Source organism: Haemaphysalis longicornis, unplaced genomic scaffold (assembly GCF_048455015.1).
Source record: "Haemaphysalis longicornis isolate Haplotype H1 unplaced genomic scaffold, Haemaphysalis longicornis Haplotype H1 scaffold_12, whole genome shotgun sequence".
Classification (NCBI taxonomy): domain Eukaryota; kingdom Metazoa; phylum Arthropoda; class Arachnida; order Ixodida; family Ixodidae; genus Haemaphysalis; species Haemaphysalis longicornis.
This window is the reverse complement of record NW_027526225.1, coordinates 54,014,498-54,033,941: the sequence shown is the minus strand read 5'-3', so window position 1 is coordinate 54,033,941 and position 19,444 is coordinate 54,014,498. Positions and strand designations below refer to the sequence as shown.

Here is a 19,444-nt window from a genome sequence, read left to right as displayed (position 1 = left end):
GATTTTGCTTCGTGACAAAGAAAGTTTTATCAGTGACAGACCAAGACAGACAGGCATGGTGAAAAACAAGAAGGCGTAGGAGCGCCGCCTCGGGAACGCTGAACAAACTTTCCACTATTTTGCATAGTTTCCGAGAAGCGGCGCTGGCTGGCGGACACGAAAGCACGCTGGAAGGCTACGGAGCGGGGAAGGGTAGGAGAGAGCAACAGGAGAGTGGCTGTTAGGCCATTTTTCGCTCACACGTTAGGCAATGTTTATACAGGCGGCGTTGGTGTGAGGTAGTGGCATAATGTACGTGTTTCTTTCTCTACGTGGGAATGGCGAGGGGGAGGGGGGGAGGGGTCGTGTATTGCGAACTCGTGTAACAAAATAATTTGTTATAGACGTGTTCGGCTATATCGAACTATTGGATCTATCGAACTAATCGCTTTGCATTTTACAGTTCCCTATAACCGGGTTTGACTGTAGTATAATAGTTGCAGCATTTGGATGTAGGAAGCAAATGTCATGGACTAGGGACTAACCAAGAAGAAGCTTTTGTAGAAGGCGATGGAGAGTTCAGCCAGCCATGGGTGGGAGGGGCGGACAACAAGCAAGCAATGCAACTAGAAGTACGAGCATGCCGAAAGTTGACGGAGGGATGAAATAAAGAAAATCGGTGGCAAAGAAGGGATTCCGATGGAACAGGATTGGGGTGGAATCTTCGGGCTCTGGGTGCCGCTCCAGGCCAACGACAGTGTTGATGTTCTTGAAGCCTGAGAAAGAAGAGTAACACCATTCTGGTGTCAGCGTTTCTTTTGCACTGTCTCTCGAGCGGCACACAAAATGTGGGGAGGTAAGCGGCTTTTATGAGGAAGGAGGGCCTGTTGGACGGAGTAGGCACGAAAGAAAAGAAAGACATGGCTGCGACACTTGCAGCAGCCACCTGCTTCAAGCTGCCTGCTGTGTGCGGCAGCCGTAGCTATTGCCAGGGTCCCCTCGACGATTGAGTCACAGCAGCTGTTTGCCCGCCACGGATGAATGCCTTTGCCCGTTTATACATTCACGGAGCACCTCTTTTTGCACCTTTGCCCCCCCTTTTTTTTACGCCCAGTTAAGCGCAGTTGTTGGAACCAACGGGGGCTGGGAAAGGAGGTGTTGTTGCTGCAACGTTGGGTTGCTCGGTGTCACCCGTGCGTCTCCTAGAACGCAGTTTTCGGCTTCTTAATTTGAAACACCGTTTTTTTTTCCTTCTTTATAGGAGTGTTTTCGATTTCACGAAGCCTTTGTGGCAGCACGCTTCGCTTTGATCCCAAGTGTTGCATCGTGACGCCTTGCAACACCTAGCTTTTTTTTTTTTTTTTTTCCCCTGCTGTGCCACTTCTTTAATTTGGTGTGAATGGGGGCGTGATTTAAGATAAGTGGTTGAATTAGGTGCATCCTTTGGCGCTAAAGAGCCTCTCGCATGTTGCCTTTGGTATATATATTTACTCGAGTGCATGGAATCACTGGCGTTAAAAAAAATCAAGATAATTGCCACAATCAAGGGCTTTGTAGCTGAGGCATTCTGCACCTGCATGCGAGGTTTTGCTTTGGTTGTCTGCTTGAAGGGGCTGTTTCCGAAGGGACGGAGGGGAAAAAAAATCCCTTCAGCGTGCATTAAATAACGCAGATGGTGAAAATTCATAACGCATGGCACTTATCACAGGCTGCCTGATGCTTGTGTGCATAAAGCCCCAAACTGAGCATGGGGTCGCGGGTTCGATTCCCGGCCACGGCGGCCGCTTTTCTGATGGAGGCAAAAAGCAAAAATGCCCGTGTGTACGAGATTTCGGCGCACGGATCTCCAGGTGGTCAAAATTAATCCGGAGCCCTCCACTACAGCGCGCCTCATCGCCTGCGTTGCGTCGGCGCGTTAAACCCTACAGCAATCAATCAAGCCCCGAAGTGGCATTGCAAGGAATTCTGCAAAGCGTGTAGCAATATTGCTGTTTTGCACTGCTAATCTATTTATGTCTTGGGAAAAAGGTTGCACTGGTTGTGCATGGAACAAGCTAGCTTGATGCTTTTCTTCTGCTGTTGTTTCCTATTGCTGTTTTGACTCAGACTGGTACTTGAGGACAAGTTGGCGATGGCCAGCTTGCGTACTAGCACAACAGAATTTAGAAAAGGCGTGCAGGGAGGGAAGTAAAAAAGAAAGGTAGAAAAAGGAAGAGAAAGAAGGAGTGAAATCTACTGCTGCCCTGGTGTGTTTAGTGTCTCATTTACATTGACCTAGTCACATTAAAGGAGCCATGAAGAGAAAATACAACTTTGTTTAATTTGAAAGAATTAGGATTCAGTATCTCACTCAGCTCCATTACAGCCACAAAATATGTTTTTTAATGAAAAAAAAAAAGCAGGAAGTGTTTAAAAACTTCCAAATTTTGCGCCACAGTGACGTGTTATGTGCTAGAATGATGTCATACGGGCCAACAATAAAACATAATTTTCAGTGTGTTCATTGCACGTTAGCATTCAAGTAATGCGGTCAAATGGAACTAGAGGCCCCATTACAGACGTCCAGTCATGTGTCGTCTCGACAGGTCACTTAGGCGGCCAACAAGGTTCCGTGACGTCATAGAAAAGTTGCGGGAAATTGGCTAGGGGGTCGCTACGGCTTCACACGTCTTCTTTCATATCTCCGTTATTTGTTCGAAGATTGCGATGATATTGGTATCGTTGTTATCTGGACTAAGCAGTCTTTCTAATAAATCCAACTTGTATTTTGTCTTCATGGCTCCTTTAAAGCAATAAAAATGACACAAGCAGATGTGATTAAAACCTCATCGTCCTGCTGCCAAAAAAAAAAAAAAAGCAAACTAGAGCCGAAAATAAAAAGAGAGTGGAAGACGAAAACCGGTGGAGGGCAATGAATTTGCCCACCAACAGGCCCGAGAACTAATCAGCCGGGGGCAGAGGGGCAGGAACCACAACCCATAACGAGCTACAAGGACATAGTCAGTCACTATAAAGACGGGAGGAAGCGATATCCTAAACCACACCATTCTCTAAGCAGAACGCAGCAAGTCATATATAGACAAGTTCAAGCTGGGTCGTTCCCCCACCCTTATCTCCTGAACAAGTTCTACCCAGATAGATATGAGAAAGAACGTCCCAACTGCAGACAACTGGGCACACTACAACACATAATAGGAGAGTGCAATTTTCCCAAGTTCACCCCTCCTCCCACACCAACCCTGAGCGATGGGAGACCTTGTTGTCCAGCCCTGCACTGGAAGAACAGATTGCGCTGATCACCAGAGGCCAGGAGTACCTGGAAACATATGGGGCCCGAGGAGAGGGCACCACCCCATCGAGCACCTAAACGGCTCTAGAATGCTCAATAAAGTTTGTTCTCTCTCTCTCTCTTAGAGTTAGAATAGGTGCAGCAACAATATTGACTGTCTTCTGTTGGTTAGCTTATCCGCAACTTTCTTCTTTTTTTTTTAAATTGCTGTTAAGTTCGCTGTGAGGCACATTGTTGTTATCCTTATGGCATGCCAACCGCAAGGGCAATGGTGCTCGTTTTTCGGATTTTCGGGTGGACTGAAATGGTGTCGTTTGGTGGTGAAAATGCTTGGGAGTGGAGAGCTGCTGCAGCGGGTGTCGCTGAAAATTAACCTTAACACAAGCCCCTTAGGCTCTTTTCTCCTGAACAAATCATGGCACACAGAAATGTTTGATAGTGGTACAAGGGCTGTTCAACCCCGGGATCATTGGCTGTCGTTTCGCAGAGGTTGCTGGCTTTTGGTTGGGGTTGCAGTTTCTGGCTTGATTTTGGGTTGATTCCATCTCTCACAATTATTGTGCTGTCGTCATCCATGACACCACTCCGGAGTTGTGTTTCTACAGCCGCCTGGTGTCATTAACCTGTTCCAGGTTCAAAATTTTCGAAATTCAACTGTGCTTTTTATGCATTCGATGCATCTGCAACCACGCTTGCAGTATTAGATGGTATTAGATGTTCCTGGCAGCTGCCATTGGCCGGATGGTGGAAAATTGTAATGTTGGGTCCATGACGCAAGGAGCCCAATGGAATCTTGGTTCTTGCGAGTAGCCCTGGCAGTTTCTTAAAGCGGCAGACAACTGCTTTTTGTCGCGTATATGTTCTCTAGCTCATAAGAAAGCCAGCGTTTTATATAGCCCGGTAACCACGAGCAATTTCTAAACAAATTGGCGGAAATAATTTTAATTTGGCAGCAAACTTCCTGAAATCGGAAGGGTGGTGGTTCGTAGTGTCTAAACTTGACACTACAATATGTGTCCCTGTCACGTGACCTGCAAACCTGGCAGCTACTGCAACTGCTGAAACGTTCATTCACTTATTGAAAAAACTTTTATAACACAAGTAGTTAAACAAGGTTAAATTGTATATGTATTTCTAAACATTATTTTGAGATTTTTAAAGACACGCCACCCGCCGTCGCTGGGTGGCTCTCAGTGTGGCTAACTGAGCCTCCATGCCCAGAATCAACGGCAGCGTTCAGTAAACAGACCCAGTGAAGCAGCTTTGACGATTCTGTCTGAGTCGGGGGTGTTTGTTCTGCCAAAATATTTGATTTCAGTTTAAAAAATGAAAAAAATATTTGATTTCAGTTTAAAAAAAACGGCAGCTTAAAAAAAAAAAGGACTCGCCCAGAGAGAATTGAACTTCCCACCTCCACAATGTGAAGCCAGATTCTACCTATCGTCTATGGCGCATTCGTGCAAAATAGACAGTTGCATTAAAAAAAAAAACACATAAAGGAATAGGAAAGCCTGCGATTCCAACTTTTTTAGCTGGGGACAAGTTTTTAAATATCGTTTTTCATTTCGCATACAGACACAAGTATGTTGCTGAGCTCCTCTATGGCATAGTTGCCAGCATTATTTTTGGGAGGGACACATAGGGCTCGTAGATGTAAAATTTTCGATTTAAAAAGTTCTAGGGCGTTATCAGCAAAACCCTTTCTCGTCAAGGTGCTTTAAGTGATGCCCTTCCATTTGGGATAGAGAATTAAACTTGACAAAAATCAGTTCGCCACTTACTTTCCCGAACAGGCTTTTAAAGTCCACTATTAGACCCTTTAGACGTAATTTTATGGCCCGTAGGATTCATTGAGACAAAAAAAAAAAAATCTGAAATCGAGATTTAATTTGTCTACCTGCAATGGAAACATTACTCGTACTGCCTTTCTATAGAGTTGCTAACATTTGCCAGTAGTTTTTGGTAGCTGGTGATTCTCGCTTCTTTCATGAGAAAAAAAAAAACGCATTGTAGAGAGTTGGTGCATGCGGGATATTTGACAGAACCGGAATTCTCGCACCCTTGCAGGATCTCCAACTTCGGAAGCACTCTTAGTGAACTCCTGCAAGAGAAGGAAGTTTCATTTTCCAAAGGACCCTGGAAAGAGTTATCTCCAGGTGACAAGGTACGTATTTGCTTACGTTCGTATTGCCATTTTTTTTTTTTTTTAACGCAGAAGTATAAAGTGCTTAATTCTGCGGAAAGCTGGCATTGTTGTTGCCCAGCACAGAACCACTGCTTTTTATTTACGAATCACTGCTGTGATTTGTAAAAAAGAAAAAGAAAGAAAAAAAGGAAAAGTGAAGCTGTTTGACTTAACAAGAAAGCCGTCAGAAGTGCGTAGCAGTGATTCGCCAAGATGGGCTGCGGCGCCGTTAGTATCAGCTCACTGCTACCACCCATCACTCTGTCCACCTTTCGGCACTCCTCTCTTGATGAGTTGAATGGAAGTTTTGTCCATTGCAATTCAAAATTCCCACCCTCGCAGTACTCGCGCGCCCTCTGCATGGAACAGCGCGAGTGGGAGTTCTGTTCTTTTTGTGTTTGCTTTCGTGTTGCACGTGCTGGCGGCTTAGTGTGCAGTTTGGAACACGTCGTTTTTGGCGGCCACTCTCTCTCTCTCTTTTTTTTTTTTTTTTTGCTTAGTATCGTAAAAACCAACCTAACAATTGACGAGGGGGCTGCCGGTTACATACACAGATTTTGCCTCGAATGTACTTGCAGATTTCTTTGCGCTAAACAACGGGGAGATGTATGACAAGCGCCAGCGGTTCAGGAGTTTCAAATGGTTATGACTGTATAAACCGCTTGTTTTTCGAAGCCGCTTTTTGGGTCCGTTACGCCGTAGCGCCGCGGGGCTCTACGTGGGTCCGTTATCTCGCTGAGCCGCCCGATTCCGGCAGCGGCTAAACATTGTTCAGCGAATGAGCTACGACGACGGGGAGGGCACCTGAAGTGTGGCCTTCTAACCGACGTCACCAGAGCAAGAGTTCTCACTGCGCCACAGTTTGACATCATGTGTAGGATAGAACCTAGAGAATAAATTTTTTTCTCACGGGGCATAGTGCTGGTGATTCTCGCTTCTTTCTTGAGAAGCGAGAATTGGGAGGTCAATTTTAGTTTCCACTTTAGAAGGTTACACCGATAAAATTTTGCGCCGAACTTCTTGACCTTGCATTTCTTGGCTGTTCACTATGATTGTCACCGAATTATGGGGGAAGTGGGAAATGCTCCAGGGAAGTTTAAACAATTTCTAATTACATCCATGATTGTTACCCGCACATGCACAACGCATGCTTTTTGGGCTGCAAAATTTTTTGGTCCGTGCGTCTTTAATGCTTAAATGCCTATCTTAACTGCCGATGTTTTGAAACGTAGAACAAAGCTTTGTCTCTCTCTCTCTCTCTCTCTCTCTTTTTAACGCTTACTACTGTGGTTCTAAATACAAATCGTGCAGCCCAAAACGCAGTCCTCAGTGGTTTTATCTTGAAGTTCCCGGACTGCGTTTCCCACTGTTTTCTGGGCTATGAAGAGTGCCACATTGAGTGACAAATGTCGTCGCCCGTTGATGACTTGGCCCGGCCGTCGTTTCTGTGCCCGCCGCCGCATGGGCCGCCCTACATGCCCTTGCCCGCTGCGGCCGCTGTCCCTTTATTCCCAGCTCCTGACAGTCAAGTGGCTTCTGGACTATGCGTACGAGACCCAGCAGGAAGAGTTGTCGGAGTTCCTGGACGACTATTACGACGCTGAGGACCTGGTCAGTGCCGCTTCTCCGAGGATGTTTGGAGAGGCCATGAGGACAGAACACAAGTTTGGTTCATTAGGAACACTGCTCTGTCCCGATAGCAATGACACCACTTTTATCACAAACTTCCAACAAGTATTCGAGATACTGAAGTCGATGGTTGGACGGCATACCGTGTGGTCAGGTAGCATACTACAAAACAAGAAACACAGGTCACTGTGTGAACAAGGGAGCCGTAGCACGCCCAAAACTTGAATTTGTTTTTTGTCTTGGTCAGTGACCTGTGTTTCTTGTTTTGTATTGGAGATACTATTAAGGAAAATATGTAAGCATCTCTGTGATGTCACAATCCTGTTTGTATGACTGGCTGTCGCCGACCTGAGTCAACTTCGAGAAACGTCATTGCGCCATTTTAGTGGGGCCTCTAGTTTCGTTTTTCTGTATCACTCGAGCGCTGAAGTGCGGTTGACACATCGATAACTATGTCTTCATTGATGGTCCCTAAGACATCACCGCTGCCCTTACCATGGAGCTTGAAAGTTTTGCAACATATCTTGCGCTTTTTTGGCTGAGAAAGCAACTTGTGTGACTGGAATAGAACTGAGTGAATTACGAAAAGCTAGCTCTGTCAAATTGAGCAGATTTGTATTTTATCTTCATGGCGCCTTTGCAGTGTCGCAATGTGGTCATTTTGGTAACTCGGTTCAAGCGTGCCTATGCTGACAAAGGTGTGTGGTGTTGCAGAAGTAATTGTGCCAGGTTACGGGTACACAAGGCGAGGTACTGAAGGCACAGGTCAGAGAATGCAACACGAGGTTTTGTGACAAAGAATAAAAGAAGATCTATGCGAGACGACAAATGGTGGAAGGAAGAACAAGGAGGGATAAGAAGTTGTTCAGGTAGCGGAAAGTTTTGAGAGATGTTTTAAGTGCAAGCAGTCCAAGTGGGGTCCAATAGTGTAAGACGCAATGTAGACATGGGAGTCGGGCAGCGGGTGGCACGATGGTCATACCTCGGGCCTGGGTGGCTGGTCGACGTCTGTAGGACAGGCCTCTCAGAACCAGTGGACCGGCAGCCCTATTCAGACTGTCTTCCTCCTCCCAGGCTCTCAATGATGTCGCTCAACCAGTGTTGCCTTCGTGGCGGCGCCGCACGCCGCTTCCACTGTGGATTTTGTCAACCTATCGCACGCCAGTACAGCTGCTTCCCTTGGTTGATGCGGAGGGGGCGGAAAGTCCATTGCAGCTGCTTTCCCGTTGGAAGAAAAGAATCGATTGACATTGATCTCTGCTTGGGTGAAGGGCAGTGAAGTTATCAAAATAGCGGTGAAAATGGTATTGCAAAATGAATGCCAAGTGCACTTTTTCTCGCAATTTCGCCAGGCTTGATTGGACTGGACCTATGGACTGGTGTGCTGGCTTAGCAGGTTAGAGACCAAATGAGTGCACAGAGCAAAGTGTACTTGCTTGTAATTGGCAGCTTAGCATACTCCCCCGGCAATTAGATTAACGAAGCTTGGAAAGTCTGCAGAAAGACTGCACCTAAAGACTGCTTCAGGGTGGGCTTTGTGATGCAGCTGGATTGGCTTACAAGCAAGCGGCTTCATGCTAGTTGTATTTAAAATGTGGCTGATTGTTATCCATTATTCCTGCTGGGATTAAACCTGCCACACTCGTGTAGTTATTTGAGTGCCACATATAGTAAGTTGTTTTGTGATAGTTCTGGGGAAAACACGAGTTGCAGCCATTGTAACTGCACTGCTGCTGCAGAAGTGAGAATTCTGAAACATTTACAACTGCAGGTAAATGAAACTTGGCACAGCACAATGATAGGGCTGTCTCAATGTTTCAATGCCCAAGTTGCAGTGTGGCTGTTTTGGGGAAGTTGCAGTGCACAGAGCAATGAAGGCTGTTGTGCTTTTGCGAACCTGCTGTCACATTTTGTGCTTGGTCTTCTTGAGTTTAAAATAACGGTTATCGCTTGGCCACGCCCACTGCTAAATCTGGAGCAAGCCTGTAGGGGCTGCTCAGAGACAGGGCAAGCATGACAGCTTCCCCAGCTGTAGCTCTGGCTTGGGCTCACCGGCGGACTTTCTCCTTTGCAGCGAGGCATTCGCGTAGGCCAAGATGCCCTGGACAACGTGTACTGGTACTTGGAAGGTGGGTTCTCGCCGCCCTTGTCTGTGCGACTGGTGCTGAGGGAGCGGCGCGCTCTCCTTGCCCCGCAGACCTCCGGCTGTACCGCGAGCTGTGCCCCAAGAAGCTCCCCCAGCGCAGCCGGGAGTGGGACTGTGTCTGCCTGACAGTGTCGGACTGGCAGGGCTTCCTCAAGCAGTTCCGCAAGTCCTCCAACCCGCGGGAGAAACAGTTGCACGCCTTCCTCTCCTCACACCTTTTCCCCATCGTCCAGGCACAGGCGCAGGTGGGTTTGCTGGGACTTGCAATTGAGTGTTGTTTGGGGAGCGTGAAAGCTGTTTGTCTAGGGTGTAAGGGTGGTAGGGCGCAGAAACATGCATTTGGTGGAATGGGTTTTGTGGAGTCCTTAGCAATTTCGTGACCGTGGAAAAGGTATGAAATTATAGGGGAAGGGTAGGTCTTTGCAACAGTATTTATTTCAAACAACAGATTTAATTATCAAACAGTTATCAGAACAATAAAACTCACTAAGGAAAAAAAATTGATGAAAACATCAATGCTACATTGGACAGGGTAAACATAAAAACAGTTTTAAATATACGCTTTGATTACAAGGTCCTTATAGAATGGTACTGCTAATATAAGCTCTGTAAGTGCAAAAGTTATTTGCGTACATAAAAAGTATAAGCACTAGTGCTTATCATGCCACCGCACGAAGCAGTTTCTCGACGTAGTGAAACATAGTTAGGCTCCACTCTTGGTGCATCCGGCGCTAAGTGGTGCCGCTCGAACGAAGTCGGCACCCTGCAGATAAGGGCTGGAACCGCAGTCCGGATATGCTTACATCAATGTGCGGCAGTGATAGAATGGCTTTCGGAGAAAGAGAAAGTTATCGGTGGGTGCCTGCTGGTGTTCTGGGACGGTTTGACGCACTTTCGCCGACTGTACGAATCAAAGTCGTCTTCCGTGTCTGTGCTGCTGCCATCGTCCAGAGATTGCAGCTCAGCTTCATCGGAGTTCGTCGAAATTGGCCATTCCCGCAGAGCGTCGGGAATGGCTAATTTCGACGAAACCACATGCCAAAACCACACGCACTTGACTGCGAAGGAGCTTTAAAAATCCCCTCCCTCGGTGGACAAAAGAAACTCGAAAGCGAAGCTGATGAAATAGTTTTGTTTTACCCGTTGTCTGCATTAGCGTTCCCGAAGCCCTCGGCGAGCGCCAAAGATTTGAATTTGTACTCATCAATGACATACTATCGATGGGAATAGGCGCAGTTGTGGCGTAGTCGCGAAAGTGTTTAAATGGTTTGACTGGGCTCAGGAAAGGATACTTGAGGCACGCCATCTCTTGTTCCTTCTATTGCACTGGCATTTTCGACACCTTCTGTAGGTATGAATTGACTCCTGTATACGCTGTACAGACATGAATATAGACATACGCTGTGCAGTGCTGCATCCCGGGGAATACTACAGAAATGAAGCAGAAATCAAATTGCACGATGGTGAGAGGTTCATCAAAGCTGTATGTCTCTGGTGACCTGTGGTAATTTGGGTAGGGGCCACCTAAATGCGCAGTGTGTGTCTCCTCTGTTTGCCTGCCCACCGCAGTTGCTCTTGCAGTGGACAGGCAAACAAAGTGCGGAGGAGTTGCTCTGGAGCAGTTTGAAACGAGGGTTGCTTTGCAGCGCAGTTTTGTGTTGGAGTGGAGAGGGGTGGCAGCTTGGAAGGGTGGCCCTCGCGCAGGCACTGCAGCGCGAGGAGCGCGACCTGGCGACGGAGAACCGCTGGCTCCTGGAGCGGGAGCGGGACGAGGTGCGGCTGCCCGCCCGGCCGCCGGGCGCCGACATGAAGTGCAACGGGGCGCCCTCAGTGGACAAGGCAGCCACTGAGCCCCAACCCGCTGCCGCGGCCGACGAGTGCGGCCCCAAGCCGACCCCAGCCAAGGAAGCCTCCACCTGCCCCGAGGCGGCGGCAGCAGCCAGTATTGGCCGGGGGGGACCAGCCACCCCGGTGTCTGCAGCCGACGTCGCCGCGGCGGCAGAGGCCGTCCTCGTCAACGGGGGCGGGAGCCTCGCACCGGCGGGGCCGGGGCCTGACGGTGAGCGCGGCAAATGATCCTTCCTTCCTCGTTTTTTTTAAAATTAAAACCAGGTATTGCTCGGGTCGCGGATTCGATTCCCGACCGCGGCTTTTGATGGCACTGAAAAGCAACAACGCCCGTGTGCTCGAGATTTAGGTGCACATTTAAGATCCGCAGGTGGTCGAAATTAATCCGGAGCCCTCCACTATGGCGCGCCTCATCGCCTGCGTAGCGTCGGCACATTAAAACCTCGTAATGAAATCAACTGTCTTTTTCCAAGCCACAATTTGTTCATACTAGGGCATGCTAAGGACATATTAGTAGAAACTAAGAAGAAGAAATGGGCAGGGGTGGGGCATGTAATGCAAAGGCAAGATAACCATTGGTCATTAAGGGTAACAGAGTGAATCCCTAGAAAAGGCAAGCGTGGCAGGGAGCGGCAGAAGGCAGAAAGTTAGATGGGCAGATCAGATCAAGAAGTTTGCGGGTGCTGAATAAATTGGTCGCAGTTAGCACAGGACCGGGATAATTGGAGATCTATGGGAGAGGCCTTTGCCGTGCGTGGGCATGATAGGCAGATGATGTTGATATGGCTAGCTGATTCACATTCTTTCTTCGTCAATGACGATGATAGACTTGGGTGCACTTGGACATACTTGGAAGTTAAAGTAATGAACTTTCAACAAGTGATTGCAGCTGAAAATCTTCTAGGCGAGCTTTGTCATCATCGTTAGCATTGTTTTAGTTGTTGATGATGATGATGACGATAGATGTAGGCGTACTTAGACAGGCTTGGAAGGTTAAGTAGGAAGGAAGAAGGTTATGCTTTGAACTAGTGATTGCTGCTGGAAATCTTCGTTTACATAGTTGCGGAATGTCAAGAGAAACACTGAGTGCAGCAGTTTAAACAAAAAAATGACTAGCTGGTGAAGTGCACCTTTGAATCGTCATGCACTTCACTGTGCTGTTGTGCCGATGATGTTGACATGCATTGCCCGAATGGGTATTGCGGCCACAGTTCTCAATAAATTATTCAAGTGCCGCAAATTCTTGCCCATTTGAAGATTTCTCACCAAAACTTTCCTAGTAGGCACAATGTACAACTGTGAAAGTGGAAATTTTTATAGGGGTTCATGAGAGCGTGCCGATCATGCAAACGGATCAGGTTCCACGCTTAATGGAGCGTCGTTGCTGTCATTGCAGGGGCAGCACCAATGTCCATGCTCGGCGATAATGCAGGGGACGGGATGGCGCCGAGTAACAAGGACAATTCGGCAGCCATGCCCGTTCAGCCCTGTGAGTCCTTCTTACATACTGTTGGGTGTGTGTGTGTGTGTGTGTGAGGGAGGTGGGGGGGGTTACTCAATGTAATTAGACAACAAAACAGGGGAGCATTTAATTCCCTATTGCTTGGTAATGTTTATTTTTACACTCATGTTCGCACAGAGGGGGTATGATACTTTGAAAGCAGTAGTCACATTCAGTCACCTCGCAGTGTCATCAGCCTTCTTATGCATTTTAGAGACTTTTGGTGTTGCATTGTTGCTTCTTGATTGCAGGCCGTTGTGAATGCGATCCAAGCAGTTCTGCAACTGCCCGAGAACGCAGCTGACTGTGTTTTCGCTCTCCCCGCCCCCACACAGCCCCCGACGCTGCAGCGGGTGCTGCCATGCTGCCGACGTTACCCGCCCAGCAGCAGCAGCAGCAGCAGCAGTCCATGGTGGGGCCGCAGCACCACCTGCCCCCACACCCGCACCCACACCACCATGCGGGTGGCACCCTCACCATGGGGGGCATGAATGCCCCCCCACATGCGCCGGGGATGCCCCCACACCACATGGTGCCACACCAGCAGCAACACCACCCGCCGCATCCGGGCGCGCCGTGCGGCGGCAACAACCCCATGACCGGCGGTGGCGGGCCGGCGCACATGGCCGTGGGAGGCGGCGGACCGGGGTGTGGTGGCGGTGGTCCAGTGGGGGGACCGGGCGGCCCCATGGCGGGTTCGGGCGGTCCCCAAATGTTACCGGGCAACATGGGAGCGCTGCACAGGCCGCCTGCTGGAGCAGCGGCTCCCGGCGGCGGTGGCGCAGCGGGGTGCTCCCCCCTCCAGGGCAGTGGGGGCCTGGAGGCGCAGTACATGCAGCAGCAGAGCCAGATCTTCGTCTTCACGACAGGCCTGGCGAACCAGGCGGCGGAGGCGGTGCTCACGGGGCAGTGCCCCAGCATCATTGCCTTCCACTGCGCCCAGCCCGGAACCAAGCGCTTTCTCGAGGTGCGCATCTCTGTGTTCTTCTTTTTTTGCTGCTGTGCTTATTCAAATCACTGAATAAGAGAAAGAGAAAGAGAGGGCATTTCTCATTTGTTGTGCTGCCAGGAGCAGGTAGCAGAACTGCAGCATGTTGGTTCGTTTCGAGCTGTGTAAACTGGCCCAGTTTTCGCAGCTCCTTGGTGAGAGTTTACATTTACAGTTTTAGCAGTCTAGATTCGATAACGCAACAAGTGCCTGACAAGGGCCATAGGCCACGTGGTCTTTAAAATAGGTTGCCATGTTGTCACCGTTCGGCACTCGCCAGTATTGACATTGACTGGTCACGGGTTCGCGCTGCTTTGTTTAGCGGGAGTGATGTTGTGTTTGCAGAGGCATCCACAAAACTGACCCAGCACCTGCAGGGATGGGTGCGATGTTCTTGTTGTGGAGAAAGCAAGTGGACAAATACTTACCTCGTGTCAAGAACACGCCTGTAACAATTTCCTGCCCACAGGAAGAGCAGGGATTTCGGGTAGTCTAGCAAATAATTTGTTCCTGGTTGCAAAAAATTCACGGGAGCTTCCACTCACGCGCGAGGCTTGAATGGCGAAGCTGTTTTAGGTTAGCCTTGTCGGACACATAGTTAAGTTTCAGTATCTTTGTTTATTTACATACCGTAAAATTCCGAGCAAGCGCCCCCACCCGTGCAAGTGCCCCCCACCACTTCAGTGCTAATTTCAAATTTCCGCGCCGTTCCGGGAAAGCCCCCCCCCCCCCCCTCCCTCCGCGGAGTTATCACGCACCGTGTGCAGGCAACACTGGCTTGCTGAAGCCAGTCAAAGAATCCAATCCAATCCAATCCTGCTTCAACCGAACGCTACGCGCCATTTGTTTCTTTGTTTTGGCGGTGGTAGGTCATGCATTCCTACACAGTTGCAAAGAAAATCGAGGTAATCCGATGGCACCGAGAGCACGGGAAAACGTGCACCAGACCTCTCGACAGTTCAAGATCGACTGAAAGTGCATACGGGAATGGGTGAAGAATTTCGACAATCTCCTGCAGCAAAACTTCGGAAAAGCAAAACTTTGACGGAAGCTAAGCAACGGCGCCCCAGTGTTCAGCGAGTACGTAGACGATGCGCTGTTCGAGTTCTTAGAGCGCGAAAGAAGCGCGGGCAGTGCCGTTAGCAACCGGCTGCTGTCTGAAGAGGCTGTGAAAATAGCATGCAGTTGGGTAACTTTGTAGCTTCCAGCCACTACATAAGTAGGTGGAAGCAGCGGTTCAGCATTGCAATGCGCCGCACCATGAACGAGAGCCGGAGGACGCCCGAGGAATCTGCGGAGGCAGTAAGCGCCTTCCGGACTTCCGCGAACTCCCTGCCATGGCGAGACGACGCCAAAAGGCAACTTTAAAAAGCCGTCGTGGCAGCAGGTCTTTGATTTTGTTGCCGAGGCGTGGGCTTTTGTACCGGAGGAAACAGTGGCGCGCTGCCGGTGCGGCATTGCAAACGCACTCGATTACTCCGAGGACGGCGGGCTGGCAGATGTCGGAGCCGTGGCGCCAGAAGACCGGGGTGGACTGGAAGACGGGTGCGGGGAAATTTTTTTTGCTACAGACTCTGAGGAGTCTGATGGTTTCGAAAGTGACGAACAGCAGTAAGATCAAGCCGTGGCACTCGAAGATGGGGGGCAGCAGAGTGCTGCGAACATTTTTTTTTTTTTTTTGCTGCTAAGTTTTTCAATGGTTTCCAAAGTAACTAACAGTAACATCTCTTGCGTAATAAAGTTCATCTTCGTAATGAAAGTTTAAACCATGCGCACTGCGTTTTTTTTCGTAAAAACAATTGTCGCCGCCATCTTGAATTTCGGTGCCGTTCCGGGATAGCGCCCCCCCCTCCACTTTGCCGGGAATTCCAACTTGCTGAGGGGGGGGCGCTTGCTCGGAATTTTACGGTAGTTGCAGTGCTATTAATCGTCGTCATATGCATCGAAGCGGTCGTCGCCTACTTCGCAGCGGATGCAGTGTCGTCCTCAGCATTGTACACTTTTATACCAGCTATTCGTCATCGACTCAAGGCAGTGGGGGTGGGATCCGCAAGTCGTCTCGGGAAGGAGTAGAACACTTGTAGCCATGCACTAATAGCATCCATAATGGCTTCTAGAGAATGCGGTGGTGAATTTCCCTTAACTCTTTCGGGACCGCTCCATAGGCCATCGATCACATATGATCGATGGTTTCGCGAGACTGCAGAATACAAATTTTCGCTCGACGGAACACCTAGCGACATCTAAGAGATAGTTTGAAAACTGGAGTTTTCTCTTTTGTGAAGTTTCTTTTTTTATCGCCAGGCGGCAACGCGTCAGATATTTTATTCTGACGGGCAGTGGTTTCGAATGTAAACAAACATGGCGTCATACTCGTGCGAGCGCGATAAGAAATCCGCCTCGTCTCGGCTCGCATATCTTCGCCTTCTACTGTGGATTTTAACGATGAGAGTGGCAGTGAAGAGTCGAAATGCGGCTTTAGAGATCAGATTTCAGCTCGAGTGAGGATTCGGGTGTCGATCAGCCTGGAACATCAAATCGCGCTCGAAGGTGGGAGTTGGTTTCGGTTTCAGTTGGCTCTGGAGTAGGTATGTGCGCTCGAAATATGTTCTGGCTGGTTTATATTTATTCGCTAGAGTGTTAACTACCTATGGTGGTGATCTCCTGCCACCAGCGCAGAAACGGATCAAGTTTTCGCCGAGACAAGAGCCCGGCGTGTACCTGGGCGACGACATAGCCATGGCCCTAGTGCCAAAGAGATCACAGACAAAACAAAAAACCAGTTTCACCTAGCCGCATCAAACTTTTTCAATGAAGAAACAAAGCATTGTGTTAGATTTTGTATATCCTGAAATAATTTTATTCTTTTTTAATATTTTTATATTTACGCTTTTTTCTATCTTTTTCTGTAGTTTTTTTACGAAGTTCTTAGTTTCAGATTTTTTCATGGTTCTATCTTCAGTGTTGAAGTAAAACTTGGTATTGTATGTAAAAGAACATATAATTAGCTTCATTTTGGTATATGCTAAGGCAGGATGGTGCCTTTGCTTTATGTAAAAAAAAATTTGTACCGAGACCTCCCTTTTTCATCACTTTTTCCGGCGGTCCCGAAAGAGTTAAGACGCTCAAGCTTGGTACAAGCGGAACAGAAAGAAGATTTAATAAATAAAAAAGTTATCAAAACATTACTTTGAAATTATTATGGTGTTATTACAGAAGCATTTCCGGTTGCTGTGCCAATTTTCATCAAAATCCACAAAGAAACAAAAAAGTTGATTTTGAAAGCCACATCCCCCCTTAAAAACTCGGTGCCACGCGAAAAAACAAAACCAAAGAGTCTCGACTCTTGAGCAGATGGCGGCAGTTCTCCTAGCGCACTCTGAAAGTGCCAAATTCAGTTGGAAAACGTCAAAATTGGTGCTTGATGCCATCGGTAAGCTACTATCGATTTGAATAGGCATGGGCAGGAAAGTGGTGAGCATTCTGAAAAAAAAAAAAAAAAAAAGGCCTGCGCGGTTGTGATGCCACGAACAGCTGGCAAACCAGTTTAAATCGTTTGGTTTTTCTGGTGTAAGCTTTATGCTACTGGGACTTTGCAAATACAGCCCTACTGACAGCCGTACCTCCAGCTCGAATTGGGGACAAATTTGAGAAACTTGTGGGCAAAGAACGGGCGTCAGGGGGCATTGTACTGCAATAGGCTTTCTGGTGTAAGCTTTATGCTACTGGGACTTTGCAAATACAGCCCTACTGGCAGCCGTACCACCAGCTCAAATTGGGGACAAATTTGAGAAACTTGTGGGCAAAGAACGGGCGTCAGGGGGCATTGTACTGCAATAGGCTTTCTGGTGTAAGCTTTATGCTACTGGGACTTTGCAAATACAGCCCTACTGGCAGCCGTACCACCAGCTCGAATTGGGGACAAATTTGAGAAACTTGTGGGCAAAGAACGGGCGTCAGGGGGCATTGTACTGCAATAGGCTTTCTGGTGTAAGCTTTATGCTACTGGGACTTTGCAAATACAGCCCTACTGACAGCCGTACCTCCAGCTCGAATTGGGGACAAATTTGAGAAACTTGTGGGCAAAGAACGGGCGTCAGGGGGCATTGTACTGCAATAGGCTTTCTGGTGTAAGCTTTATGCTACTGGGACTTTGCAAATACAGCCCTACTGGCAGCCGTACCACCAGCTCGAATTGGGGACAAATTTGAGAAACTTGTGGGCAAAGAACGGGCGTCAGGGGGCATTGTACTGCAATAGGCTTTCTGGTGTAAGCTTTATGCTACTGGGACTTTGCAAATACAGCCCTACTGGCAGCCGTACCACCAGCTCGAATTGGGGACAAATTTGAGAAACTTGTGGGCAAAGAACGGGCGTCAGGGGGCATTGTACTGCAATAGGCTTTCTGGTGTAAGCTTTATGCTACTGGGACTTTGCAAATACAGCCCTACTGGCAGCCGTACCACCAGCTCGAATTGGGGACAAATTTGAGAAACTTGTGGGCAAAGAACGGGCGTCAGGGGGCATTGTACTGCAATAGGCTTTCTGGTGTAAGCTTTATGCTACTGGGACTTTGCAAATACAGCCCTACTGACAGCCGTACCTCCAGCTCGAATTGGGGACAAATTTGAGAAACTTGTGGGCAAAGAACGGGCGTCAGGGGGCATTGTACTGCAATAGGCTTTCTGGTGTAAGCTTTATGCTACTGGGACTTTGCAAATACAGCCCTACTGGCAGCCGTACCACCAGCTCAAATTGGGGACAAATTTGAGAAACTTGTGGGCAAAGAACGGGCGTCAGGGGGCATTGTACTGCAATAGGCTTTCTGGTGTAAGCTTTATGCTACTGGGACTTTGCAAATACAGCCCTACTGGCAGCCGTACCACCAGCTCGAATTGGGGACAAATTTGAGAAACTTGTGGGCAAAGAACGGGCGTCAGGGGGCATTGTACTGCAATAGGCTTTCTGGTGTAAGCTTTATGCTACTGGGACTTTGCAAATACAGCCCTACTGGCAGCCGTACCACCAGCTCGAATTGGGGACAAATTTGAGAAACTTGTGGGCAAAGAACGGGCGTCAGGGGGCATTGTACTGCAATAGGCTTTCTGGTGTAAGCTTTATGCTACTGGGACTTTGCAAATACAGCCCTACTGACAGCCGTACCTCCAGCTCGAATTGGGGACAAATTTGAGAAACTTGTGGGCAAAGAACGGGCGTCAGGGGGCATTGTACTGCAATAGGCTTTCTGGTGTAAGCTTTATGCTACTGGGACTTTGCAAATACAGCCCTACTGACAGCCGTACCTCCAGCTCGAATTGGGGACAAATTTGAGAAACTTGTGGGCAAAGAACGGGCGTCAGGGGGCATTGTACTGCAATAGGCTTTCTGGTGTAAGCTTTATGCTACTGGGACTTTGCAAATACAGCCCTACTGGCAGCCGTACCACCAGCTCAAATTGGGGACAAATTTGAGAAACTTGTGGGCAAAGAACGGGCGTCAGGGGGCATTGTACTGCAATAGGCTTTCTGGTGTAAGCTTTATGCTACTGGGACTTTGCAAATACAGCCCTACTGGCAGCCGTACCACCAGCTCGAATTGGGGACAAATTTGAGAAACTTGTGGGCAAAGAACGGGCGTCAGGGGGCATTGTACTGCAATAGGCTTTCTGGTGTAAGCTTTATGCTACTGGGACTTTGCAAATACAGCCCTACTGGCAGCCGTACCACCAGCTCAAATTGGGGACAAATTTGAGAAACTTGTGGGCAAAGAACGGGCGTCAGGGGGCATTGTACTGCAATAGGCTTTCTGGTGTAAGCTTTATGCTACTGGGACTTTGCAAATACAGCCCTACTGGCAGCCGTACCACCAGCTCAAATTGG

The 19,444-nt window shown here is 48.5% G+C and overlaps 1 protein-coding gene across 1 annotated transcript in view; it reads left to right on the top strand.

Annotated features, from left to right (window-relative positions):
- Positions 1–19,444, top strand: part of LOC144162664 (uncharacterized) — a 154,725-nt gene that overhangs the window by 103,608 nt on the left and 31,673 nt on the right. The window contains exons 4-10 of the mRNA XM_077693290.1: positions 5,336–5,432; positions 6,969–7,064; positions 9,157–9,211; positions 9,280–9,473; positions 10,933–11,287; positions 12,473–12,565; positions 12,913–13,544. Of these exons, the coding sequence (XP_077549416.1) occupies positions 5,336–5,432; positions 6,969–7,064; positions 9,157–9,211; positions 9,280–9,473; positions 10,933–11,287; positions 12,473–12,565; positions 12,913–13,544 (1,522 nt within the window). The remainder of the gene's footprint in view (positions 1–5,335; positions 5,433–6,968; positions 7,065–9,156; positions 9,212–9,279; positions 9,474–10,932; positions 11,288–12,472; positions 12,566–12,912; positions 13,545–19,444) is intronic.